The 27825-nt window shown below is 42.7% G+C and overlaps 1 protein-coding gene across 1 annotated transcript in view; it reads left to right on the top strand.

Moving 5' to 3' along the window:
* The window catches only part of LOC136445036 (importin-13-like), a 52217-nt gene that overhangs the window by 4312 nt on the left and 20080 nt on the right, over nucleotides 1-27825 (top strand). The window contains exons 6-32 of the mRNA XM_066442883.1: nucleotides 2827-2880; nucleotides 3219-3291; nucleotides 3930-4015; nucleotides 4062-4251; nucleotides 4387-4578; nucleotides 5108-5200; nucleotides 5602-5687; nucleotides 5830-5851; nucleotides 5980-6179; nucleotides 6324-6345; nucleotides 6438-6515; nucleotides 6667-6744; nucleotides 7001-7192; nucleotides 7345-7675; nucleotides 8503-8599; nucleotides 10475-10594; nucleotides 11050-11130; nucleotides 11766-11954; nucleotides 12439-12543; nucleotides 14014-14167; nucleotides 14465-14646; nucleotides 14813-14839; nucleotides 15529-15663; nucleotides 16348-16488; nucleotides 17794-17874; nucleotides 20197-20334; nucleotides 22514-22610. Coding sequence (XP_066298980.1) covers nucleotides 2827-2880; nucleotides 3219-3291; nucleotides 3930-4015; nucleotides 4062-4251; nucleotides 4387-4578; nucleotides 5108-5200; nucleotides 5602-5687; nucleotides 5830-5851; nucleotides 5980-6179; nucleotides 6324-6345; nucleotides 6438-6515; nucleotides 6667-6744; nucleotides 7001-7192; nucleotides 7345-7675; nucleotides 8503-8599; nucleotides 10475-10594; nucleotides 11050-11130; nucleotides 11766-11954; nucleotides 12439-12543; nucleotides 14014-14167; nucleotides 14465-14646; nucleotides 14813-14839; nucleotides 15529-15663; nucleotides 16348-16488; nucleotides 17794-17874; nucleotides 20197-20334; nucleotides 22514-22610 — 3244 coding nt within the window. The remainder of the gene's footprint in view (nucleotides 1-2826; nucleotides 2881-3218; nucleotides 3292-3929; nucleotides 4016-4061; nucleotides 4252-4386; nucleotides 4579-5107; nucleotides 5201-5601; nucleotides 5688-5829; nucleotides 5852-5979; nucleotides 6180-6323; nucleotides 6346-6437; nucleotides 6516-6666; nucleotides 6745-7000; nucleotides 7193-7344; nucleotides 7676-8502; nucleotides 8600-10474; nucleotides 10595-11049; nucleotides 11131-11765; nucleotides 11955-12438; nucleotides 12544-14013; nucleotides 14168-14464; nucleotides 14647-14812; nucleotides 14840-15528; nucleotides 15664-16347; nucleotides 16489-17793; nucleotides 17875-20196; nucleotides 20335-22513; nucleotides 22611-27825) is intronic.

Below are 27825 nucleotides of genomic sequence, written 5' to 3'. Positions count from 1 at the left end.
GTGACAGGGTTCCCACTGTATTGACTGCATGCATAACAGCTGCATGATATTTAGTAACTAAGAATTAAAATGCATCCTTCTACTTCCCTGTTCACTTTCAAGTTAACCAGTTTCACAGACCAGTAACGGAAGAGACGAAACTCTGCGCTAGCGGACTTTGTAGTAGTTGGCATGTGGTGCAAGCTTCCTCTCCTTGAGTGCCCGATCAATTTTCTTTTTAAATTCGTTTTTGTTCTGAGCATACATTCAACCAATACAGTGGAAAACCTGTCCCAGATATACGTACCCAGCTTTACACGTGCCATTTCTGCCCCGCCAACGCTGTTTTTGACGGAGGTGTTCTGAATAGAACAGGGGGTTCTATGGGTCTTCTATTCGTTCGATATGGTGTTCGACAGGATCGGTCTATTGGGACTGTAGCAATAGCTGACATACATCCATCCTTTTTGCCAGCTTGTATAACATAGCAGCAATGCATAGTATAGAGTTATGTACTTTTACAAGCCGTGTAAAACTAGCCTGAGTACCAGCCTCCGTAGTGACCGCTGGCTCAAAAGAATTCGCTTGCTAACCACGGAGTCTGACCCTGCGCGTATCCGTAACGGCTGTCTCATTATCATGTAATGAGGGGAAATCGAGCTGAGTTCGGTGCCATTTTTCGTTCCAAGGTGTCTCTATTGCCCTGTTCGGGTCCAGTTTTGAAAGAATCGCCATGGCAACAGTTCTTAGAACCTACCCGATACGAAGAACAGTGTGGCATGGGGAGGGGCTTAGACGAATGGGGCCAATCAGCGAGCTCGTTCAAAATCGAAACGAATATCTGACTAACAGCCGTTACGGATACGCGCAGGGTCAGACTCTGTGGTTAGCAAGCGAATTCTTTTGAGCCAGCGGTCACTACGGAGGTTGGTACTCAGGCTAGTGTAAAACTAGACTGATGATTAAAGTTTCCTCACACAGGGACATACCCCAAAATTTCATCAATAAGCATACAAATCTGGTATGCTATGCATGGCTGCGGTTTCTTTGTAAAACATACCCTTCAAGGGACTTTCACACCTTTCAGTAACATGCAAGTTGTGTGCTTGACAACAGTACTCTTGGCATGTAAAAAACAACTTTGTTTTTGTTTGCTGTTCCAATAGTTCTTCATTGAGGCAAGCCCTCCAAAGTGTTTTTTTGCACACAATTACCCACAACAAGAGCAGGATCATCCTGTTATTGTTCCCCAAAAGTGCCGGTGACTCAGCAAATATTGACCTCCCTGCACCGGCTTGCAGCCTTGTCCTTGGTTTTCTGACCCCAGCAACAAACACTCCGTGGAGCGTGTCTCCAGGAGGTCCAAAGGTCCATGGAATTTCAGTCAGTCAGGTCGGCACGGAAAACATGCTTGACTTATTACTGATGGTCACATCTACTGTAGGACTCGAAATCACCTTGGTATTAATTGTCACATCACTCACATGTTTGTGTCTAAGGTCATGTTGATTGGAAAATAATTATATGGATGACATCTTCTGGGAACCCCAAAAGTGATGCGAGCATGCCATATGGCAAACAAAAAACTTTGGCAAAAAAAAGGTGCCTCCATTACAATACACGGGTTTCAGTGAACCCTCAGTAACTCAATGCAATCATGTACTAGATACATGTAAGGATAGAATAATCAAAATCTAAAATAAGTGGTCAGGAAGGTTGAACAATTGAGAGAGACACAGAGTATGGTATGCCGAACAATAGATTCTTTCTTTTTGTTCTTTTACATCTTCTTTGACTTTAGAATCGACTTTGGCTTTCTGTGACATTAGTATCTGTTGTCCAATATTCTTTTTGTACTTAACTTTACTTTGCTTTGTACGATTTACAGTATGGTTGAAAACTTTCTATTTCAAGCTGACAAAGATGATGCGAGGATGTCATCCATATAATCAAATCAACAAGACCCAACAAATTGAATGCTGTCGCCTAAAGAACAATGATTTATATTTCTGTTGTTATGAAGTTGTTTTCCCTGCCCTTATTTGTTACGTGGTCACGAGAACGTTGGACTTTGCACATCTTAGACTTTGTCCTGACGAGAGGCAGAAAAACAAGTCCTCAGCGAAGGTCGCGCGTGCGAAGGTCAAGACGTTATCAATCTTCATAAATGGCAGAGAGAGCAAACACTTACATCTGACCACGGGGTCAAGAGGTCAACTGCAAGGCTTTTAGTTTAAGTTGATTGCTGCTTCTAGCAAATAGAGCTGGCATTTTAGATCTAACGACAGTGACGAGTTGGCACTAACGAGTTACACAATCTCACACTCCCAGGGGCTAATTTAATTGTCCCCTCCCCTAAGAGCATGATTTAGTCAGGCTAGTTATTGGAGCTCTCTAACAAATTTGATATCAAGTATTTGTAGAAAATCATACACTCAGGTATTTCATGAAATACATTAAGCACATGCACACACAGCTTTTGCTTGTTATTAGATATCGAGTCACCACAACACAAAAAAAACAAGGAGCCCTGAATAGAGTTATACTGTCTTGTAAAGTATAAGGCTGTCAAAAGTTCATACACACATTTGAAAAATGTGGAATAAAAAGAATTTTCTATAGTATTTCAACCTGTGGTGACAAAGTATATAAAAAGATATACATGTATGTGTAGCGCTATTACTGATACATGTAGTCAACTAGTATATTCACTGCAAATATACATAGTTTATTACATACTTGTCTTGTCAGCCCTAATTATAAGCCTCTTGATCTGTCCCCAGGAGTTGTTAAGATTAAAACACCCCTTTTGACGTCAAGTGCTGACTGTTTTTGTGTTGTTTGCAGCCGTCCCAGAGATGTGGTGCTCTCCTGGAGCTGCTGACTGTGCTTCCAGAACAGGTGAACACTTTTGTTATCATAACAATTGTCTTATGTGTAGAAACTGCCCTTTGGCATAACACGCCAGATTTGCAGCAATGCTGCCTTGTTGTATGTGTGTACTTGAAGATCTTCAAATGATCTGTCATACCAAGCCTTATCATATCGATTTTTCCAGGGAGGTCTTATTTTTTAATCTCCTTGCTGATACAAAGCGTAGAATTTAAAGCTATCTACTGTAGAATGTGATGGACATGTTGCAGGTTGTATTGTTTTCAACATGTTTTTTTTACAACATCCCTTTGTCGACAAGAATAAATATAAGATTTCAACAGTTCTGTTCTGTTTGTTTTACGCAGCACAACACGACGTGCCTGGCCCAGAGTAGGAGAGGACCTGTCCGTAACGCCATGCAGGAAGGACTGCCTCATGGTAGGGGGTTTGGACATTATGTCTTCGGAAGCCTTGTGTAGTGTATACGGTCTCTCTCTCATCTATCCCTTATTTGCTTGTTGGGTCACCACAGAAGATCTGGCAACCAGTTTTCTCCACCCTTTTCGCTTTTCTGTTTCACTTAGTGTCATTCCTGTCCATTCTCTGATATTATTCTCCCATGCTTTCCGTTGCCTACCCCTCTTTCTTCCTCCCTGGACATTTCCTTGCATGATAGTTTTGGCTATTCCTGATGACCTTGACACGTGGCTGTACCACTTCAGACTTCTTTTCTCAACTGTGGTTAGGAGGTTCTCTGCGTACTCCAGTATTTTTTTCAGTGTATTCCTCATCATTTGGTAAAGTGAAGAAACAGAAAGACCGTTGTTTCCTTCCCTTTCTTGCTTCAGAGGTATACAAGAATTATGAAATATAGTGTCTGCCATACATGATTCAAGATATGGTAAAGGTTTCAATTGTGTGTGCCAGGGTCAAAGTAAACGACTCTTTTTTCTTTCCCCAGTCCTTCCCCTCCTACAGACCCTGCTAGAGCAGCCCTCCCCTCTAGATGTTCAGCAGCAAGCCCTCAAGTGTTTCTCCTGTCTTAAAGTAACCGGTGTTGTTTCTTTACCCCCCAGTCCTCCCCCTCCTACAGACCCTGTTAGAGCAGCCCTCCCCTCTAGATGTTCAGCAGCAAGCCCTCAAGTGTTTCTCCTGTCTTAAAGTAACCAGTGTTGTTTCTTTACCCCCCAGTCCTCCCCCTCCTACAGACCCTGTTAGAGCAGCCCTCCCCACTAGATGTTCAGCAGCAAGCCCTCAAGTGTTTCTCCTGTCTTAAAGTAACCGGTGTTGTTTCTTTACCCCCAGTCCTCCCCCTCCTACAGACCCTGTTAGAGCAGCCCTCCCCTCTAGATGTTCAGCAGCAAGCCCTCAAGTGTTTCTCCTGTCTTAAAGTAACCGGTGTTGTTTCTTTACCCCCAGTCCTCCCCCTCCTACAGACCCTGTTAGAGCAGCCCTCCCCTCTAGATGTACAGCAGCAAGCCCTCAAGTGTTTCTCCTGTCTTAAAGTAACCTGTGTTGTTTCTTTCCCCCCAGTCCTTCCCCTCCTACAGACCTTGTTAGAGCAGCCCTCCCCACTAGATGTTCAGCAGCAAGCCCTCAAGTGTTTCTCCTGTCTTAAAGTAACCGGTGTTGTTTCTTTACCCCCAGTCCTTCCCCTCCTACAGACCCTGTTTGAGCAGCCCTCCCCTCTAGATGTTCAGCAGCAAGCCCTCAAGTGTTTCTCCTGTCTTAAAGTAACCAGTGTCGTTTCTTTATCCCCAGTCCTTCCCCTCCTACAGACCCTGTTAGAGCAGCCCTCCCCTCTAGATGTTCAGCAGCAAGCCCTCAAGTGTTTCTCCTGTCTTAAAGTAACCAGTGTCGTTTCTTTATCCCCAGTCCTTCCCCTCCTACAGACCCTGTTAGAGCAGCCCTCCCCTCTAGATGTTCAGCAGCAAGCCCTCAAGTGTTTCTCCTGTCTTAAAGTAACCAGTGTCGTTTCTTTACCCCCAGTCCTTCCCCTCCTACAGACCCTGTTAGAGCAGCCCTCCCCTCTAGATGTTCAGCAGCAAGCACTCAAGTGTTTCTCCTGTCTTAAAGTAACCAGTGTTGTTTCTTTACCCCCCAGTCTTAAAGTAACCGGTGTTGTTTCTTTACCCCCAGTCCTCCCCCTCCTACAGACCCTGCTAGAGCAGCCCTCCCCTCTAGATGTACAACAGCAAGCCCTCAAGTGTTTCTCCTGTCTTAAAGTAACCAGTGTTGTTTCTTTACCCCCCAGTCCTCCCCCTCCTACAGACCCTGTTAGAGCAGCCCTCCCCACTAGATGTTCAGCAGCAAGCCCTCAAGTGTTTCTCCTGTCTTAAAGTAACCGGTGTTGTTTCTTTACCCCCCAGTCCTCCCCCTCCTACAGACCCTGTTAGAGCAGCCCTCTCCTCTAGATGTTCAGCAGCAAGCCCTCAAGTGTTTCTCCTGTCTTAAAGTAACCAGTGTTGTTTCTTTACCCCCAGTCCTTCCCCTCCTACAGACCCTGTTAGAGCAGCCCTCCCCTCTAGATGTTCAGCAGCAAGCCCTTAAGTGTTTCTCCTGTCTTAAAGTAACCGGTGTTGTTTCTTTATCCCCCAGTCTTAAAGTAACCGGTGTTGTTTCTTTACCCCCAGTCCTCCCCCTCCTACAGACCTTGTTAGAGCAGCCCTCCCCTCTAGATGTTCAGCAGCAAGCCCTCAAGTGTTTCTCCTGTCTTAAAGTAACCTGTGTTGTTTCTTTACCCCCCAGTCCTCCCCCTCCTACAGACCCTGTTAGAGCAGCCCTCCCCTCTAGATGTACAGCAGCAAGCCCTCAAGTGTTTCTCCTGTCTTAAAGTAACCAGTGTTGTTTCTTTACCCCCAGTCCTTCCCCTTCTACAGACCCTGTTAGAGCAGCCCTCTCCTCTAGATGTTCAGCAGCAAGCCCTCAAGTGTTTCTCTTGTCTTAAAGTAACCAGTGTTGTTTCTTTCCCCCCAGTCCTTCCCCTCCTACAGACCCTGTTAGAGCAGCCCTCCCCTCTAGATGTTCAGCAGCAAGCCCTCAAGTGTTTCTCCTGTCTTAAAGTAACCGGTGTTGTTTCTTTACCCCCCAGTCTTAAAGTAACCGGTGTTGTTTCTTTATCCCCAGTCCTCCCCCTCCTACAGACCTTGCTAGAGCAGCCCTCCCCTCTAGATGTTCAACAGCAAGCCCTCAAGTGTTTCTCCTGTCTTAAAGTAACCAGTGTTGTTTCTTTACCCCCAGTCCTCCCCCTCCTACAGACCCTGTTAGAGCAGCCCTCCCCTCTAGATGTTCAGCAGCAAGCCCTCAAGTGTTTCTCCTGTCTTAAAGTAACCAGTGTTGTTTCTTTACCCCCCAGTCCTTCCCCTCCTACAGACCCTGTTAGAGCAGCCCTCCCCACTAGATGTTCAGCAGCAAGCCCTCAAGTGTTTCTCCTGTCTTAAAGTAACCTGTGTTGTTTCTTTACCCCCCAGTCCTTCCCCTCCTACAGACCCTGTTAGAGCAGCCCTCCCCTCTAGATGTTCAGCAGCAAGCCCTCAAGTGTTTCTCCTGTCTTAAAGTAACCTGTGTTGTTTCTTTATCCCCAGTCCTCCCCCTCCTACAGACCCTGTTAGAGCAGCCCTCCCCACTAGATGTTCAGCAGCAAGCCCTCAAGTGTTTCTCCTGTCTTAAAGTAACATGTGTTGTTTCTTTACCCCCCAGTCCTTCCCCTCCTACAGACCCTGTTAGAGCAGCCCTCCCCTCTAGATGTTCAGCAGCAAGCCCTCAAGTGTTTCTCCTGTCTTAAAGTAACATGTGTTGTTTCTTTACCCCCAGTCCTCCCCCTCCTACAGACCCTGCTAGAGCAGCCCTCCCCTCTAGACGTTCAGCAGCAAGCCCTCAAGTGTTTCTCCTGTCTTAAAGTAACCTTTGTTGTTTCTTTACCCCCAGTCTTAAAGTAACCTGTGTTGTTTCTTTATTCCCAGTCTTAAAGTAACCGGTGTTGTTTCTTTACCCCCAGTCTTAAAGTAACCGGTGTTATTTCTTTACCCCCAGTCCTCCCCCTCCTACAGACCCTGTTAGAGCAGCCCTCCCCTCTAGATGTTCAGCAGCAAGCACTCAAGTGTTTCTCCTGTCTTAAAGTAACCAGTGTTGTTTCTTTACCCCCCAGTCCTCCCCCTCCTACAGACCCTGCTAGAGCAGCCCTCCCCTCTAGATGTTCAGCAGCAAGCCCTCAAGTGTTTCTCCTGTCTTAAAGTAACCGGTGTTGTTTCTTTACCCCCAGTCCTCCCCCTCCTACAGACCCTGTTAGAGCAGCCCTCCCCACTAGACGTTCAGCAGCAAGCCCTCAAGTGTTTCTCCTGTCTTAAAGTAACCAGTGTTGTTTCTTTACCCCCCAGTCCTCCCCCTCCTACAGACCCTGCTAGAGCAGCCCTCTCCTCTAGATGTTCAGCAGCAAGCCCTCAAGTGTTTCTCCTGTCTTAAAGTAACCGGTGTTGTTTCTTTACCCCCCAGTCCTCCCCCTCCTACAGACCCTGTTAGAGCAGCCCTCCCCTCTAGATGTTCAGCAGCAAGCCCTCAAGTGTTTCTCCTGTCTTAAAGTAACCAGTGTTGTTTCTTTACCCCCAGTCCTTCCCCTCCTACAGACCCTGTTGGAGCAGCCCTCCCCTCTAGATGTACAGCAACAAGCCCTCAAGTGTTTCTCCAGCTGGGTGACGTTCGGGGTTCCCCTAAATGAAGTGGAGGGGCTGACCAACCTGGCGTTCAAAGCCGTGCGAAGTCCGGAGCTGTTTGACGTTGCGATAGACGCACTCGTGAACGTGGTCTTACAACCAATGGCTTACAAGTGAGTATTCTTTTCTTTGATTTCTTTTCCTTTCACCCTTGTACAGTCACTCAGCAATGGCCGACAAGTGGAAAGGTGAGCTTAGCATCTTCTTGTTGTCTATAGCTTCAGTTTCATTGCTTTGTAACCTGTGATGCATATTAGCAGGCAGCATTTCAAAGCACTTGTAGAAGCAATATTTGTGTTGTACATTTCTCTGTACTCATATAGCCTGGAGTGCAGCCTTGTTAACTTTATCCGCTTCCAACACTGTTATAGTCACTGCTCCAGGTATATGGGAGTATCTGAAGTATTGTATTTAGATTTATTTTCCTTTTTCGTGAAGATAGAGCTATCAGTGTATGAATTTCCTTAATCTTATGTTACTATAAAAATAATTGTAAGAAATATAGGTAATAATTACATTTGTCTACAAATTATACAGTCTGATTGAAACTTGAATACACAGTACAAAAGTTACTCAAGCAACTACACTAATGCCTTAACAAAATGTAGTGGATGCTATCTTCATGTAAAATGTCTGACCATTTGCAAATATATCCCGTTGCTTCAGTAACTTTTCAGTATCTTATGACCTGGATGTCTAACCTTACTACAAAATACTAATACTTATTTTCATCGACGTTATACTTGATTTCTGAATATTAAACCCTGTATACTCTATGATTGTACATATTAAATGTAAAGTTACAATTTCAGATATCCCAACTGTGAATTACTTAGTTTGCATTGACTAATCTTAAACTTACTTACTTGCTTCCATCAATGTTATACTTGATTACTGAATATTAAACCCTGTATACTCTATGTACATATAAAATGTACAGTTACGATTGCAGATACCCCAACACGGTGCAGAAGTTCATCCCACAAGTCCTACAGCTGCAGGACATGCTGGAAACCGCAATCAAGGACAAGGATATGGTGAGATTTAGGAATGGAATCCTGTCAGTAAAATAATTGCACTAACTTAAGACTACAGACAGCAAAATTCTCCACACACATGTACGTAACATAGTTTCTTCCATACAATTCATTTGGAAAGGGCAATCAAGGACAAGGATATGGTGAGATTTAAGAATGGAATCCTGTCAGTAAAATAATTGCACAAACTAAAGACTACAGACAGCAAAATTCTCCACACACATGTCCGTAACATAGTTTCTTCCATACAATTCATTTGGAAAGGGCAATCAAGGACAAGGATATGGTGAGATTTAGGAATGGAATCCTGTCAGTAAAATAATTGCACTAACTTAAGACTACAGACAGCAAAATTCTCCACACACATGTACGTAACATAGTTTCTTCCATACAATTCATTTGGAAAGGGCAATCAAGGACAAGGATATGGTGAGATTTAAGAATGGAATCCTGTCAGTAAAATAATTGCACAAACTAAAGACTACAGACAGCAAAATTCTCCACACACATGTCCGTAACATAGTTTCTTCCATACAATTCATTTGGAAAGGGCAATCAAGGACAAGGATATGGTGAGATTTAGGAATGGAATCCTGTCAGTAAAATAATTGCACTAACTTAAGACTACAGACAGCAAAATTCTCCACACACATGTACGTAACATAGTTTCTTCCATACAATTCATTTGGAAAGGGCAATCAAGGACAAGGATATGGTGAGATTTAAGAATGGAATCCTGTCAGTAAAATAATTGCACAAACTAAAGACTACAGACAGCAAAATTCTCCACACACATGTCCGTAACATAGTTTCTTCCATACAATTCATTTGGAAAGGGCAATCAAGGACAAGGATATGGTGAGATTTAGGAATGGAATCCTGTCAGTAAAATAATTGCACTAACTTAAGACTACAGACAGCAAAATTCTCCACACACATGTCCGTAACATAGTTTCTTCCATACAATGCATTTGGAAAGGGCAATCAAGGACAAGGATATGGTGAGATTTAGGAATGGAATCCTGTCAGTAAACATAATGGCACAAACTTAAGACTACAGACAGCAAAATTCTCCACACACATGTACGTAACATAGTTTCTTCCATACAATTCATTTGGAAAGGGCAATCAAGGACAAGGATATGGTGAGATTTAGGAAATGGAATCCTGTCAGTAAACATTATTGCACAAACTTAAGACTTCAGAAAGCAAAATTCTCCACACACATGTCCGTAACATAGTTTCTTCCATACAATTCATTTGGAAAGGGCAATCAAGGACAAGGATATGGTGAGATTTAGGAATGGAATCCTGTCAGTAAACATTATGCAAAGTATAGATAGGTAAAGATAAAGGTAGTCCCGTAGCCTTTTTGAGGCCCTAGGGGCAGTGGGTTGTTATCCACTGTGTCTAGGGTACGGTATTAGAAAGCACAGCCCAACCCTCTCTTTCCATTGCCTTTTGCCTCCCCAACCGAAGTCAGGTGCCTATTTTTAAGGAGTGAGGATAGTCGTGTAAAGTGCCTTTCCCAAGGACACAACATCTAGCCGGGAATGCCAGGAACTGAAACTGTGACTTTTCCATCTTGTATCCGCAACCCTAGCTATTTGACGTCACAAATTCAAGACTAGAGATATGACAAGAGTATACAACAGTTCCTGTGAGCCAGTCAGAATTGCCTTGCAGAAGGACTTGGTGACAGATGGTCACCGAAACATTGGTTAATAAATCTCTTGGTTGTGTAAAAAGAGTCTTTTTATTCAGTGAACAATGTAGTTTTCTCCATAGAGTTTACAGTGTGTATTCTTCCATTGTACAGTTTTAGTAGAAGTAGAAGAGTGATTACTGAATGTACTTCTCTCTCCCCTGTTGTAGGATACGTGCAATGGTTTGTGCAGGCTGGCTGTGGCGATCGGTGAGAACCACAGCAAGGTTCTACTGGAGAGCACAGGGGAACACAAGCAGAACTCACTAGAACTCATCAAGATCATCATGGTGAGGACATTCTACTCACCTTTTTTCAACACAAATCCTAAAGCAAATGGAATGGCTTTCTGCTGCAATCATTCATCTTGATATAAGTGACAATGCTTTCCCATTTGGAAACTTTATCAAATCTGCCACTCGGCTACTTTAATACTAGTGTCATGATGTTGATGATATCATGTTGTGCTGAATGTTTTGCAGAATACAATGATATGTACAGGTCTGCCGACAGGTTGAGGAGTGATGCTAATGTTGTGATAATGCTGTTCTGATGTCGTGCTTATGTCATATTGTTTTCCAGACGTGTACAGGTCTGTCCAGCAGGTGGGAGAGCCGTGCTTATTACATTCTGGTGTTGTGCTAGTGTTCTTTTGTTCTCTGTAGAACAGCACACCTCTGCAGGTCTGCCTTGTAGCAGAATGAACTGTGCTATTGTTGTACTGATTTTGTGTTGTTCTCTGCAGATGTGCACAGGTCTGCCCGGCAGGTATCCGGTTGATGAGACGGCCAGCGACATGACCTTCAGCTTCTGGTACATCTTACAGGTGGGTCTCAAGGCCTTATGGTTCAAATCCTGGCCTTAATCTTAATTTGTAGTCCACTCATCATTTGAAGAGAGTAACTGTCCACAAAATGGATCGTGTACACTGCTTTTCTTGTTCAAAGAAAGCTACAGTTTCATAGACGATTTCTCCAAAATGATTACGGACATTGAATGGTAGATCATAACCACAGATGCCCTTGTCTCCACCAGGATGATGTGATAGCTTCTTAGCCCTTGGCCTTCCAGGAGCTCTGTGCCTTCTTCATCCCTTCACTCGTTCATTCCTTCACTCATTTCATCCCTTCACTCATTTCATCCCTTCACTCATTTCATCCCTTCACTCATTTCATCCCTTCACTCATTTCATTCCTTCACTCACTCACTCATTCCTTTCTTCCTTCTATCCCCAGGATGACATGATAGCGTCGGAGCCGGCGGTTTTCCAGGACCTCTGTGCCTACTTCATCCCTTCACTCACTCATTCCTTCCTTCCTTTTATCCCCAGGATGACATGATAGCGTCAGAGCCGGCGGTTTTCCAGGACCTCTGTGCTTACTTCATTCCTTCACTCACTCATTCATCTCTTCACTCATTCATCCCTTCACCCACTCATTCCTTTCTTCCTTCTATCCCCAGGATGACATGATAGCGTCGGAGCCGCAGGTGTTCCAGGACCTCTGTGCGTACTTCATTCCGCTGTACATGAACCTGGTGGAGATAATGCTGATCAAGGTGCAATACCCTCCCGACTCCGAGTACTCAACATGGACGGCTGAGGAGAAGGAGCAGTTCAGATGTTACAGACAGGACATCGCAGACACGCTGGTATGCCTAGAGAGTTTTGAACAATAATCCTGCTCAGGACTAGATATGCAAAGGTTAGGCATGACAGGTTGCTTGCGATATAGCCAGCCACTGCAGCTGGTATGTTGTTCCAAAAGTAGTACTGGCTGAACAATACAGATACAGATGCAGACAGATGAAGCAATTGCTTTCTATAACTGTTTTTTGTAGATGTAATGTTATCCCGGCTGTTGAAAACCAACAAACCAGTAAGGAAAAAGATACAATTAGAGAGTTAAAATCATCTTTATTGCACTTGGAACAGACATACAATACACAAGTTGATTATGGTTAAGGTATACTCCTATAGCTAGGCCAACTCCTTGTCTGGGTTAGGACACAGAGGGGCAAAAGGTAGAAAGTTAGGAGAAGCGTAAGATATATATAGCATACTCTAACTGGAAAAAAACATACATGGGGTTTTCTGTAACATCTGTATAATTTGTTTTTGCCTTTTTTGTCACAGGTCTACGCCTTTAACCTTCTGCGAGACTCGCTGCTAAACTTCCTGTACGCCATGCTGAGCACCATCCTGCAGCAGGACAGGAAACAGCAGGAGGAGACCTGGCAGGTAGGAGACCCTTAAGGAGCTTAGTAGCAGATATGAATTTCAAGTTTCGAATTGGTAAGAAAGCTGTTGCGTTATAATGTAAGTAGAGATACCATGATAGTTTAAAGGGAACCTTCTTTTGAAATGATATAAGAGACTTGACCAAACAGCATTCCCTGTACACTAGCTGTGACTTTCAAAACTACAATTACCTTCTGGAGTGGACTAAACTTGCACGCTGATGGAATCAGTTTTAGTCTTGATAATGGGATGTTGTAAGAAAAATTAATTCCGTATAGAGTATAGGGCAGCGTCAGTCTCCGTCACTGGTTCCATTTCCAGCCCTTGAGCCACACAAGCGCTACAGCAGGGGGCTAGCCCACTGCTAGTGGTGTGTGTTCATCTTCCAAACTCTTTCACATAAGTGGGAGAATAAATATATCTCTCTGTAATATGAAATTGTTTTCAAATGCCTTTCCAGCCCACAGAGGGCTGCCTGCATGCGTTCCTGTCCATAGGAGAGAGTGTGGACCCTGTTTAACCCTAACCCTGTAATATAACAGTTGTTTTCCTTGTTCTCAGCCCACAGAAGGCTGCCTGCATGCGTTCCTGTCCATAGGAGAGAGTGTGGACCCTGTTTAACCCTAACCCTGTACTATAACAGTTGTTTTCCTTGTTCCCAGCCCACAGAAGGCTGCCTGCATGCGTTCCTGTCCATAGGAGAGAGTGTGGACCCTGTTTAACCCTAACCCTGTACTATAACAGTTGTTTTCCTTGTTCCCAGCCCACAGAAGGCTGCCTGCATGCGTTCCTGTCCATAGGAGAGAGTGTGGACCCTGTTTAACCCTAACCCTGTAATATAACAGTTGTTTTCCTTGTTCCCAGCCCACAGAGGGCTGCCTGCATGCGTTCCTGTCCATAGGAGAGAGTGTGGACCCTGTTTAACCCTAACCCTGTAATATAACAGTTGTTTTCCTTGTTCTCAGCCCACAGAAGGCTGCCTGCATGCGTTCCTGTCCATAGGAGAGAGTGTGGACCCTGCTTAACCCTTACCCTGTAATATAACAGTTGTTTTCCTTGTTCTCAGCCCACAGAAGGCTGCCTGCATGCGTTCCTGTCCATAGGAGAGAGTGTGGACCCTGTTTAACCCTAACCCTGTACTATAACAGTTGTTTTCCTTGTTCCCAGCCCACAGAAGGCTGCCTGCATGCGTTCCTGTCCATAGGAGAGAGTGTGGACCCTGCTTAACCCTTACCCTGTAATATAACAGTTGTTTTCCTTGTTCTCAGCCCACAGAAGGCTGCCTGCATGCGTTCCTGTCCATAGGAGAGAGTGTGGACCCTGTTTAACCCTAACCCTGTACTATAACAGTTGTTTTCCTTGTTCCCAGCCCACAGAAGGCTGCCTGCATGCGTTCCTGTCCATAGGAGAGAGTGTGGACCCTGTTTAACCCTAACCCTGTAATATAACAGTTGTTTTCCTTGTTCTCAGCCCACAGAAGGCTGCCTGCATGCGTTCCTGTCCATAGGAGAGAGTGTGGACCCGGAGGAGTGCAGTGATCAGTGCATCCTCAACATGTTCAACCTCATCCCTAAAGTCCCCATCACACATGTTAGACTAGCAGAGACTACGCTGTACACTATAGGTAGGAGGTCTTAACTGTGTAGATGTTATGACTCTTCATAATGTTTTTTTATCTCCATGAAAAATGGAGATATTGTTTTTTGTGTATGTATGTATGTATGTGTGTGTGTGTGTGTGTTGGGGCCTTTAGTAGTACTGTGGCTGTACGATGTACATATCATAGTAGTATCCGGTATTTTGATTAAACTGCTGCCGGGGTCCCTGACACAGGGGTGGGCAGCAGCCGGCTAGTCGTCACACCCCTCTTCCATGCAGCTCTGTCCAGGGGGCATATCAATCCTCATTTATTTGTTCCCAGGAGCGTATGCTGAGTGGTTAAACAGCCACCCTGAGCTCCTGAGCGGCCTGATTCCCCTCATCCTGTCTGGGTTCACTAACCCCGACTTAACCTTGTCCTCCACCTTGACCTTGAAGGATGTGGCCCAAGAGTGCGCCAAGAACATGCAGCCGTTTGCTAACGACATCTTATCAGCCTGCCAGGTACGTCTTTAAGGGATTTTGATGTATTAAGAACTTTCCTTGTTTGAGTCTCTTTGGTGTAGTTGTTACTAACAGTACATGTAACTGTATATTTAAGACAGCATTTGTAGCTATTCTGCATTTGCCTGTAAATGTTGACTTACTTTATTTCTTCCATCTGTTTCAGAATGCTTTAACAGGAAATATTATGAAGGTAAGTACAAGAGCAATGTAATTCTAAATCCGTCATGAAGAATTTTTATTTTTATGGCATGTTTTTTTCGATTGTTGCATGTACATGAAGATTTTTGTTCTCAATCACCAATGGCCAATGACCAAATTTTTTAGTTATTTAGGTATCAACTCATTGCTTTTGTGCAAAGAAATTTCTTGTCCACTTAGTCCTGTTACATTAACACATTAATTCTGTGTTACATGTAAGTTAACATTCTGTATATCTTATGTTTTAATATGATTATGTATTGTACACTTTTAGTCTTGCAGACTGTATGTCTGTATGTTTGTGAATATTAGACATCCAGATCGGGAAAAGAGGAATAAAATTGAATCATTACTACTGGATTTAATACATTTGTAAACTCGGACGTTTCAAGCGATCATCCAGCAGCTTTTTTTCAATGAAGGAGAACAAAGAGGTGTAACAGACCGTTCGGTGTAATATGACCAGCTGCTGCCGCGCCGCGTGCCTGCGAAGCTGGTGTGTTACGCCTAATGGCGGTTATACTGGCTATATAGATACAGATACAGAATGTCTGTATGTTTATAATGTATGGTGAACCCTGGAAGCGTAGTGGTGATACGACTAAAGGGTATCGTAATAAACAAGTAAATGCCTCAGTTACCAGAGTTTGTAATATGTTTATGCCACCCTCTGTGCTCCAGGCCAAAGACAGTATACGGCTGATGCACGCTGTTGGCAGTCTGCTGTCAGTTCTACCAGTACAGGACATACTTAACTATCTCCACGCAATCCTGGGGCCGCATGTGCAGCAACTAGAGGCCTCGCTCAACGAACAGGTTTGTTTATTTCCGAAAATAATTTCATCAGGTTGGTAGAACATAGAGTATTGGAGATTCTTTTTACACAACTGGTATTTCTCACCTGCTGACGTTTCGGTGTCTGTCAGACACCTTCTTCAGAGCTTCTGACTGGAGTACTGCTTCTCACCGCTATAAGTAGCCGATGTAAGCGCCACCTACATCGGCTACTTATAGCGGTGAGAAGCAGTACTCCAGTCAGAAGCTCTGAAGAAGGTGTCTGACAGACACCGAAACGTCAGCAGGTGAGAAATACCAGTTGTGTAAAAAGAATCTCCAATACTCTAGGTGTGTTTATTTGTTATGTGCAGCAACTCGAGACATCGCTTCATGAACTGGTGCTTGTATACATGTAGTCAAGATTTTGACCAGAGAAGTTCATCTGATTCTGTTGACAAACTAGTCAAGCAAGGCAACCAAACAACCACACGACTCCAGTTTGTTATGTGCAACAGTTTAAGACTTCACTTTACCAACAGGTTCACAAGTAGTCAAAGATTTGTCTGTTTCAAATAGTTTTTGGACCAAAAAAGTTAATCTGTTGACAAACTAGTGATCATGAGTCAAGACAATCAGAGATACCAGTACAGAAACTGAACATGCTGTGCCTGATGTTTTCTCTCTGATGTTTATCTGTTTGTTTATTTGTTTGTGTCTCTCCAGCCCTCTGCCTCCAGTAAAGCGATCGTGGTACAGAAGCTGAACATGTTGTCTATGCTGTTCTCGTCGTTGGACATCAGGAGGCCTGAAAGCGAAGAAGCGGAGAAACGACAGCCCAAACCTCGCGCCGACGAACCGCAACCGGTAAGCCAGAGAGTGACTTGAGAATAGAAGAGAGATGATTCTTAAAAATAAAACATATTGAGAGCTGAATAAAAAGTTTTTACACAACTAAGTGATTTATTCAACCAACGTTTCAGTGACCATCTGTCACCTTCTCACCTTATCCCACCCTCTGTGCTCCAGGCCAGAGTTTAGGAACGCATCTATAAGTAACGACACCTGTGCTGCAGTGCTAATTGTGAACCTATCAGAATTGCCTTGAGGAAGGTGACAGATGGTCACCGAAACGTTGGTTGAATAAATCACTTGGTTGTGTAAAAGAGTATTTTTATTCAGTGACTTACCAACCTGATGAAACTATTTACGAACATTGAGAGCTTTTCAGCGTGCCACTACATGTAAGTTCTCCTCTAGCTCATATCATTACGGTGTCCAAATATCAGTCTCAAAGTCCTTCTATAGCAACAGCTTCTTTCTTCAAAATCATAAAACTCTCTCCCTGACAAACTGTTTGAAGTGTTTCAAAACATATAAAAGGAAGACTTTTTGAGCACCAAATGCTAAGTACAGAACTAATGTTTCCCATGTAGGATTACGTTCAATTTATTAGTGATTTACTTCTCATAATATTGATTTTGACATTAATAATAATGATAGTCTTTATTGCATATTCCTGCCCAAATGGGCTAAATGCACAGATGACCACATGTGGTCTATACGAAGCATAATACAAGATATGAATTGATAAGATGCTACATTCTAACATTGAAAAAACTAACAACAGACAAACTGTGGACTATTGCTAAACTGATGTTGATCACCTAGTACTTTCTTCTCTCTTTTTGAAACATTTGGAAACATGAGCACATACTTTGTCTATTATATGTTCGTTCTTACATGACATCAGGTATATAAATGTGTCCTGCTTTGACATTTTTGCACATTTTTTGTCTAATTTTATTGTCTTAAACAGCGATTGGCGCTCATCTTCATATAAAGAACAATAGCGTAAAAAAATGGGTTTCATTTTTAACATATACAGTAAATGGTCACAGAATTCGCATGTTCTATTCTTCAGAGGGGTACGGTAATGCCGTCAGATTCTATGTGTAAGGAGTGGTCACTGATGCGAAGTTTACACATCACTCTAGAGAGACTTGCGGATGCCATCAATTTTATGTTAAAGATCATATTCATTAAATGTGTGCCTATTAATAAAGTACTGTGTTTCTACATACTGTAAGAATGATTGCTGATTTCTATGGACAGCCTGTTGCCATTTCTAAGTACCACCCTGGTGACTGTGTTATGTGTGCCCCCTTGCAGGTTCTGTTGGTACTGCAGCAGGTGTACCCGATAGTGCAGAGACTTGTGTCCCAGTGGATCGCTGATACAGGAGTCATAGAGGTGAGCCAATCTAACGCTTTCTAAGATGACTATACATGTATCTTCCAGATTATGCTAACATACAAACTTAACTTAAAACCTGTAAAAAACATGCATTCTTTTTTTAGATGTTTCACAGTCTTGGAAGATACAATGTTTTTTTATTGCGACGTATACTTCTCTCAACAATTGTTTGCTTTCAGCAAAAATTGTACACGCTCATGACGAGTAATCAAAACATCTACATGACTTAGTGTGAAGCCTTGAATGTGCAATGTAGAAGCAATAAGCGCAAGCTTTCTTGACTGTCAGAGGTCTTTTCCCCTCTGTTTGTTAGTTGCAATAGATGCTGCAGTTTACGTGAGAGCCGCTAGGTGGCACCATTGATCAGTGGAACTTCCTGGCGTCTTTGGGGCCGTTCCGTTCCAAAAGCTCAGTTGAAGTTAAAATCTGGTCTATGTTGACAGGTGGTAACTTTAGATATTATTACATAGTAAGGGACTACCAAAAAGTGGTCACAATGGCCATGTGTTTCTTATGTAGAGGTGGTCACTTGTACAGGTTTGACTGTACATGTATATCAACTGTTACATCTAACCCTGCGAGACAGGGAACAACAGAGAAGCATGCTCTTTTCAATGACAATCATACTGTAATTCTTGATTTGTTAACTGTAACTTAATTTTAGCTGATTTAATGGTCACTTGTCAACCGCTAAAATTTCATCATCGCAAATATTTGATTCTAGTATTTGAGACAGTAATGTTTCTTCAAACCGTTAAAAGTAAGCGCCGTGACCTACTCCATTTTCCCCAACCGCTATATTTTCCTGCCGCTATATTAAAGTGATTTACAGTAATGATTGAATTGTGCAGAACTATACATCCATTATCAATTGAAATGTGCAGCTTACAGCCTGCCGTAAGATTGCAATTCGACCACTTTTTATTTTCTTATTCCACAAAAACCATATTGCATTTTATCATATATGTAGCTGTCAGAAGGTTCCAGAACCAGTGACTCAGCTATTGAACAAATATTTCTACAGTTCAGTCCCTACAATGATTGATTCCAATCCTCACATTAAGGAGTACAAATGCGTGTGTTGTTTGTGTTTGTGGGGGGTTGAATCAGCATTGCAAAGTCCAAAACAACTTCACACAATAGACAAGCATCGCTCTAATCTGTTCGGCACTGATAAGGGAAGCAAAGGTTGGCAGGGGGGCAAGATGGTCAGGTAGTTAGGGTTGTTGACTTAGAATCTAAAGGTTCTGGGTTGGAATGCCAAGCAGGCCTCAATGTTGTGCTCTTGGGAAAAACACTTTTAAAACTGATTTTCCTCACTTGACTCAGTCAAAATGAGTACTACCTTATATGTAGCTTTAGTCAAACATGGGACCTTTGAGTCAAAGGTCCCATGTTTGAGGAGAGCCACACTTTGAGCATGTTAAAGAGCCCACCACAATATCGAAAAGAAAAGTCCATCCCGGCATGAGTGGACCAAACCTTACAGTCCAGTCTTAATATGCACCTACATGTATTGCACTGCTGTTTTATCCCCAGTCTACAAGGCGGTTTACCGGTTATGTGATGTAAACAAACAAAAGGTCAGCAGAACTCCGGGTGTTTGTCACATCGGGAGGTGGAGCGATGGTTAACATACCAGAAGCACTGGGCTGTTGTCTGGAGGATACCCTGTTGATAAAAACACACAAGAATGTGGGGTGTTACCTAGTTTTTAATCAGTCATGTTTCAATCACTCTGTTGGATGTCTGTGGAAATAATGAAGTTATGACTGTCGTTTACACAAATAAAAATACCATTATTTTAAGTTTGGTGACAGCCACTGCAGTTAGTTTTGAAGTTGCATGGGGGAGCAGTTGTACTACCTCAGGGTGCTTTAACATTCCAAGCAGTTAGGCAAAGGCATTCACACAAACCACAAAATTTGAATTATTTTAAATTACCTTGTAGACACACCAACTATCTAACTAACAAATGACCAAGATCTTGCAAAATCAGAACCCTCTCAGCCTGTGTTTACACAAGCTCTCGGCTGGAGGTTAGGGGGCTGGCAGTTACAGGACTGGCCGGCCGCTAGGAGCGCGATTTGTCAGGCTAAGAAACCTCTGACTTTTGTAAAGAAACAGATGACGAGAAATACAATGTCCAACTCATGTGGAATGTACATGTATCTCTTCTGCAAGCCAACTATCCAACCCACAAACAAATGAATACAGAATATTTTTGGGTTTGATGTTGAATCCAATGAAAAGAATATGTAGCAATAATCTTTATGTCTATATATATGCTAACCCAAACTTCCTCAATTTTTTATCCAGGCTGTGTGTGAGATGTTCAAGCGAGCAGTGCGGACGCTCCAAGACGAGATCGCGCCAATGACGGCCCAGCTGTCAGAACTGCTAGTTCAGGTCTTCAACGCCATCCCCCAGAGTGCAGTGCTCGACATGGCTAAACAGGTGAGCTATAGTTACCATGACTACAGTATCCTAGCAACACTGTTCCCATGGCTACATATATCCCAGCATCAGGTGTACAATGCCATCCCTCAAAGTGCAGTACTCCACATGGCTTTTTGCAATAAACCAACTTCTGCTTTTTTAAGCATAACTTTCTTTATTGAAGGTTTCACATTGTTGGAAGTTGTACCAAAATCTCGATGCTTTGACAATATGGCAAGGCCTACCCATCAACCAAAAACCAAGCAACCCAAACAGGCCTATGTAGGCTAAGCATAAGCTTCTGGACAAGTCCTGGAGCTAGAGTTAACAGCTCAACAACAGCTCTGACAACGTCTTGCTTGTTTTTTCCCCAGTTCGAGGCCCTTGCAGTCTACTTTGACCCGATACATGTCAGTAATTGCCGATTCTTCGGCAGATGGACATTTCAGAAAAAGAAGAATCTAACATTTCTGACAACGTCTTGCTTGTTTTTTCCCCAGTTGCTGACCCTGTTCCACAGTTCGGAGGCCCTTGCAGTCTACTTCGACCCGATACATGTCAGTAATTGCCGATTCATCGGCAGATGGACATTTCGGAAGAAGAATCTAACATTTCTGACAACGTCTTGCTTGTTTTTTCCCCAGTTGCTGACCCTGTTCCACAGTTCGGAGGCCCTTGCAGTCTGCTTTGACCCGATACATGTCAGTAATTGCCGATTCTTCAGCAGATAGACATTTCGGAAGAAAAAGAATCTAACATTTCTGACAACGTCTTGCTTGTTTTTTCCCCAGTTGCTGACCCTGTTCCACAGTTCGGAGGATCTTGCAGCCTGCTTCGACCCGATACATGTCAGTAATTGCCGATTCTTCGGCAGATGGACATTTTGGAAGAAGAAGAATCTAACATTTCTGACAGCGTCTTGCTTGTTTTTCCCCAGTTGCTGACCCTGTTCCACAGTTCGGAGGCCCTTTCAGTCTGCTTCAATCCGATACATGTCTGTAATTGCCGATTCTTCGGCAGATGGACATTTTGGAAGAAGAAGAATCTAACATTTCTGACAGCGTCTTGCTTGTTTTTCCCCAGTTGCTGACCCTGTTCCACAGTTCGGAGGCCCTTGCAGTCTGCTTTGACCCGATACATGTCAGTAATTGATGGACATTTCGAAAGAAAAAGAATCTGACATTTCTGACAGCGTCTTGCTTGTTCCTTTCCCCAGTTGCTGACCCTGTTCCACAGTTCGGAGGCCCTTGTAGTCTGCTTCGACCCGATACATGTCAGTGGTTGATGGACATTTCGGAAGAAGAAGAATCTAACATCTCTGACAGCGTCTTGCATGTTCCCTCCCCAGTTGCTGACCCTGTTCCACAGTTCGGAGGCCCTTGCAGTCTGCTTTGACTCGATACATGTCAGTAATTGATGGACATTTCGGAAGAAGAATCTAACATTTCTGACAACGTCTTGCTTGTTTTTTCCCCAGTTGCTGACCCTGTTCCACAGTTCGGAGGCCCTTGCAGTCTGCTTTGACTCGATACATGTCAGTAATTGATGGACATTTCGGAAGAAGAATCTAACATTTCTGACAGCGTCTTGCTTGTTTTTCCCCCAGTTGCTGACCCTGTTCCACAGTTCGGAGGCCCTTGTAGTCTGCTTCGACCCGATACATGTCAGTAATTGCTGATTCTTCGGCAGATGGACATTTCAGAAGAAGAAGAATCTAACATCTCTGACAGCGTCTTGTTTGTTCCTTTCCCCAGTTGCTGACCCTGTTCCACAGTTCGGAGGCCCTTGTAGTCTGCTTCGACCCGATACATGTCAGTAATTGCTGATTCTTCGGCAGATGGACATTTCAGAAGAAGAAGAATCTAACATCTCTGACAACGTCTTGTTTGTTCCTTTCCCCAGTTGCTGACCCTGTTCCACAGTTCGGAGGCCCTTGTAGTCTGCTTCGACCCGATACATGTCAGTAATTGCTGATTCTTCGGCAGATGGACATTTCAGAAGAAGAAGAATCTAACATCTCTGACAGCGTCTTGCTTGTTCCTTTCCCCAGTTGCTGACCCTGTTCCACAGTTCGGAGGCCCTTGTAGTCTGCTTCGACCCGATACATGTCAGTAATTGCTGATTCTTCGGCAGATGGACATTTCAGAAGAAGAAGAATCTAACATCTCTGACAGCGTCTTGCTTGTTTTTTCCCCAGTTGCTGACCCTGTTCCACAGTTCGGAGGCCCACGCCGCGACCATGCAGTCTCTCTTCCTACAGCTCACCAGTCGGACCGTCTCACTCTTCCAGCAGGGTACGACAGCTTCTCTTTTTTTTGTTGGTTCTTATCTTGCTGAAGTTGAAACTTAAAAATCAGCTTGAAAACAGAGTCTGGGGGGAAAATCTGTACACAGTTTTGTAGAGTGAATAGAGTCAGGTTTAAGTTGCCCTCTTTTCATTTTGTGTCTTAAATTGACGGTTCTTGGTGGCAAATGTGTTAGATGTTGGCACATCGGCAACCAAATCCATAGTGTGGTTTTTGACACACATTTTGACAAATTAGCTGAAGAGGCTCGGTGGCGTCACTCTACTGTCATGGAATATTGCGTAAAGTGCCTTTCCCAAGGGCACAACGTCGGGGCATGGTGAGCATCGAACCCGGGACCTATTGGTTCTAAGTACAACGATCTAACCGTTGCAACACCGACACAATGTTTTGACCTCTTGCTAAAAGTTTACTTGAAATGTCAGAAAACCTAGACAATAAATGGTTGTGGGCTTAGTTATAGCATTTAGTGGTCTAGTGGTTAGGACTCTCTCTTCTGGATCACTAAGTGTAAGTAAGGTGTTCTGCTACCCCTCTTGTAGACCTGACCAAATGACTAACTCTCTATTCTGTATAGTTAGGCAGGTTGTGCTGCTGGCACGGTAAACTCTTGTCAGCAGACCTACCTGTACATGTACCTCCTGGTGTTGACAAGATGGACAGTACGTTGGGAGTTAGGCTGAATCAGCTAGGGAATCTGTCATTGCACCCTAAGTAACTAGTTCCAGACTCATAGTAGGTTTACAATGTTTTTAGAACAGCTGAGACAGGCCTGAGCTGAGACTTGTTCTGGTAACTTAAAGGGCAACTTCAAACTGTGTAACTGTTTGTTTTCTGGATTAATTCAGAGTGTATCATGCCCGTAGCCTGGAATGGGAGGTTCTTCTTACTATGAGAGGGACCATGGAGCACCGCAGGTGCAAGACTTGCGCCAATTTTAGAAATCATACCTTCAGAAATGGCATTTCCTGTGTTTTTGAGAGGACTTTAAACTAAAGAAAAAAATCTGATACAAAGTAAACAGTTTTTCAAGGATTCAAGCCCTGTTGGTGATACAAATAAGTCCGCCTTAAAAAAAATCTTGGACATTAAAAAGTGGACCTTCGAGCATATGGGGGGTGGGGGGGGATGTCATCCTAACCCCCCCTGCCTATAAATATTGTGTATAGTCCAGAGTCATTCACCTTGATGAAAAAAATACCTTCAAATTCATCCACCTGTCCACAAACATGATGAAACCTGATGTTTGTTATGACAAGTTTGAACATGCCCCTTACCACAAATAGGGATCGTTTAGTGTTTATGTGTCTTGAAAGGACAGAATGCAAGCTCAGCAAGTCTGTGGTGCAACCATTTACTGTGTTATCAGAATGAAGACAACATGAAAAATTGAGTGGCATCTGACCATTCATAATATAGCTGTATATTATATATATACAATGTATATCTGTAGCCTAAAGTACAACCTGCCCAAAAAGACCCCTCAGGTGACTGATGAAATCAGCCCTAGTATTGCTTGGGTTTCCTTTAATGCTTACTTCAATGGGGAAAATTCTATATCTACGCACAATATCCATGTTGTCCTCATGTGGAGGTGGGCAGTTGTACTGGTATGACTGTATATGTTTAAGTTTTAAACTTTCCCCTCATACTTCATTTTGATATTCCAGTTCAGATTAATTTTTGTAAACTCCAACTTCCAAGAACCAGCAAATTGAATTGGCGTGGCCTAAAAAAGAGTCCCTGTACAAATTAGTGTTAACAGTGACAGACACTCCCTAATGTCTGGAACTCATTTAATACTACCACAAACCTTCACCCATTTTCTCAATGGAAAGGTCATGAAGTCAAAAGGTGGTGTTAAGTTCCTTCAATCTCCTGCAAAACACCTCAGACATAAATCTCACATCTTGTTGTTGTAAGACGTGTAAATCTTGCGTCTTGTTGTTTTGGTGACCAGCGGGTACTCAAGATGTTATTGTTATTCTTAAGAAGCCTTATGATGGTTCTTACCTGTTGTTCATTTAGGTGTGTAAATGTCTTGTGTCAATAGACTCTTCATGTGAACAACTTGTTTTGAACCAAAGCGTGGAGTCACCAGTCTTGTTATTTTGTTGCCAAACGTGTGGTGAGGGGTTGCGCAATCACTGACCCCATCCAAATGTTAGGAAACTCACATGAGTTAAACCCTTGGTTTTCATACATTTGAAATAGATATTTATTAAGTCTACAAGGTAAAAAAAATCTGAATCTGCCTGTTAATACATAAAAAAGTACATTCACTGACTTCATTCCCTGAAACTGAGTGTACCAACCCAAAGGTAAGACTTTCCCAGAGCAAAAATCAATGGAAGACAATGTTTCTTGAAATTTGAGAGCCAAAAAATTTAGTTTTTGGGTCCTTATATAATGGTGAATTTCATCCTTTACCAACACTGCTAAATTCATCACTTAAAATTTTTTGCTCAATAAACCAGTTCATCCCTCTCATTTCAAAAAGCTTGCATCCACTGGTATTATCTTGCATACTTTGATCTGTTAGTGTTATAGCAGTTTTCATGAAAGAAAAAATGTTATGTTAGAAATTTCATGTAGAGTCCTTATATCTTTATCTGTAGTGACCCGTTGCTTGATATTTTTCCAGGAGGTAATGATTAAGTTTTAGTGTGTTGTTGTTGCCCCAGTTTTCAGTTTATAAATAACGGGTGTCCTTGAAATGTCACTGGTCGATATCTTCAAGACGGGTGTTTGTGGTCAACAAGTCGTCTTGATAAGGTGTGCAAATGTCTTAAGTGAGGAGCTGAGATTCTCCACAGGTGTGGCGACGTGGGTTGTGTGTTACCTGCTCTCAGATAACTCCTTAGGCAAGCCTCGGGCTTGTTTTCCTGCCCATTGATATTATGGTGGATTCCGTTAAGGTGTGAATGTACATATGCTTGAAATTCCCTTTACTAAGAGCCACCGAAAAATTGTCAAAGTCCATGATTCATAACCTTTTGCCCAACAAAAAAATTTGACCTGAGTATGAAGACAATCCATCCAGGCATTCTAGAGTTATCGTGTTCACACACACACGAACGCTGATGAAAACATAACCTTCTAGGTGATGACGTAGCCTCCCCAACATCTGCTTGGAGATTAATGCTTGGCCCCTATACAGTGGAACCTGTTCTAATCAGTAGCCGTTCTGCCTAACTTTCCTCCTATGGGCAGAGCAGTGGTCAGCAGACTAACTTTCAGCTGAGTAGGCATCCTGGTTTATCCTAGAACCCCTTTAAACCGCTTAGTAGTCCCCAGAGAAGGAAATAAGACGTTTGCCTCCATTTTGTATAAATGAATTTTAGAACTACCATAATCTCCGAGCAGATGTTGGGGGAGCCCTGATTCATTTGGGTTCCTTACAAACGCTAAGGCTTCAGTTTGTTTTTAATAGGAAGCTATTTTTGTTCAAAAAGAGGATAGTTCAATTAGTTCATCAGATTTTCCAAATTTTGGTTGTTAGACACAAAATGTTTTTGTGTTGACCACAGCCATGTAAACATTAACCCCCTGTCCACTCCTGTTGGGCGGAGCTGTGGTCAGACTTCACAAACAAACACCCAGCTGACTATCTGATGTAAACAGACTGGATGGTGGGTTGTTTTTGTGGAGGGATGGTTTTATCTTTATCGTCAGGTTATACAAGACCAAGAATTGTTTTTGATTATCTGTTGCCTTAAACATGGTGTGACAAGCTCAGAAAACAATTTTTTTTTAGAAGCAAAATTAAAGATATGGAATGAGAAAAACAACTTTGTCTATGGCTTGTGTTTTTTATAAGTATTGGTTGTTTTTTATAAGTATCACTTTTAGTTGTCAACTGTTTTGCTAAAACTGCTGTCTTTTTGTACATGAAGATAGTGGTGACTTTTTTATCCATTCATTTTGTCTTTGTTACCAACACCTTTGATGACAGACCTGTATCAAAGCCCCAGAATAGGTTCTCCTTTCCTGAAAGCCCAGTCAGCTGTTAGCTGAGAACAACAGAGGTATTAGATTTCTCTTCCTGTTTTGAAGGAACCCCAAAGCCCTGATTAATATGTATGGTAATTAACAGCTGGGTTCTCTTACAACTTATCCTGCCAATTATTACTGTGTATTAGCTTTTTGTAGCAAAAATTAAAGCCTTTTTTTCAATGTTTTATCAAATATTTCTGTGAAAAAAAATAGTGTCTTATTTTTCCTATAAAGTATATACTTTGTAAACTACTAATAGGTTATATTCTGAAAGCTTTTTCATCATTTTGAAGTATTTTTATTTTGAAGTTCTGAACCAACTTGTGAGTTTGCAGAAGAACAGTAACTCAAAGTGGAGAAAATCTATAAATAGCCCGGTCCGCCTAGTGATGAGCATGCTCAGTAGGTGCTGTGGAAGAGCAGGATTTTTTATCCAATCAGAGCGCAGAGATCCCTGGTCATAGCAACAACATCCTTTGTTATCTCAGACAACAGAGATGTGTATCCACCCATACATCTGAACCACTAAACACACAGGGACTGGGCCACACAAAATCATTTCCTGGGTTCACAGCCATTTAAACATTTAAAATTTGTCAAGAGACCAAGATGAAAATAGAGGACTTGGAGGAAAACTTGGTTCCGAAACTGGGTGAACCAAGATAAAGACTTTCCCCTCTGACTCAGTTTTCATGTTGGTTTTCCAAGTCAGCATTATTATTGATGAAGAAGAAGTAGAAGAACTTTATTGTGCAATTGATGAGGATGATCTTTATTCGTTTTATTCTTGCCCATATCATGATCAATACAGTTTTATTATCACAACATTTACATGAAAGGATAAAGGTACTAGGTGAAATATCACCACTAGTAGTATTGCTAGTGAACCTAAATGCTGCCACTAATTAAATCTTTTCTTAACAAAATAGTTAAACCTAAAAGCTATGCTACCACTAGCATGTGTTGGTTATTGTTTTATTCTGTCTATCTGAGTTCTGACAACCAGCTATCTACTTTGGTCTAGCTCTAGTGAAAACAAGTTGCCCCCTGCCTGTGACACTGCTTGTATCCCATCATCATTAGTCATAGTCATTAGTATGTAAATCAGCCATGTGCTCTTGTTTACTAGGTTTAAAGTCTCAGGCTTTGTGTTTCTCTATCCTGTGGTGAGACTCTCCATAGAGTCTTTGATGATCTACTGTCTGTA

Source organism: Branchiostoma lanceolatum, chromosome 11, assembly GCF_035083965.1.
Source record: "Branchiostoma lanceolatum isolate klBraLanc5 chromosome 11, klBraLanc5.hap2, whole genome shotgun sequence".
Lineage (NCBI taxonomy): Eukaryota > Metazoa > Chordata > Leptocardii > Amphioxiformes > Branchiostomatidae > Branchiostoma > Branchiostoma lanceolatum.
This window is presented reverse-complemented; position numbering and strand designations above follow the sequence as displayed.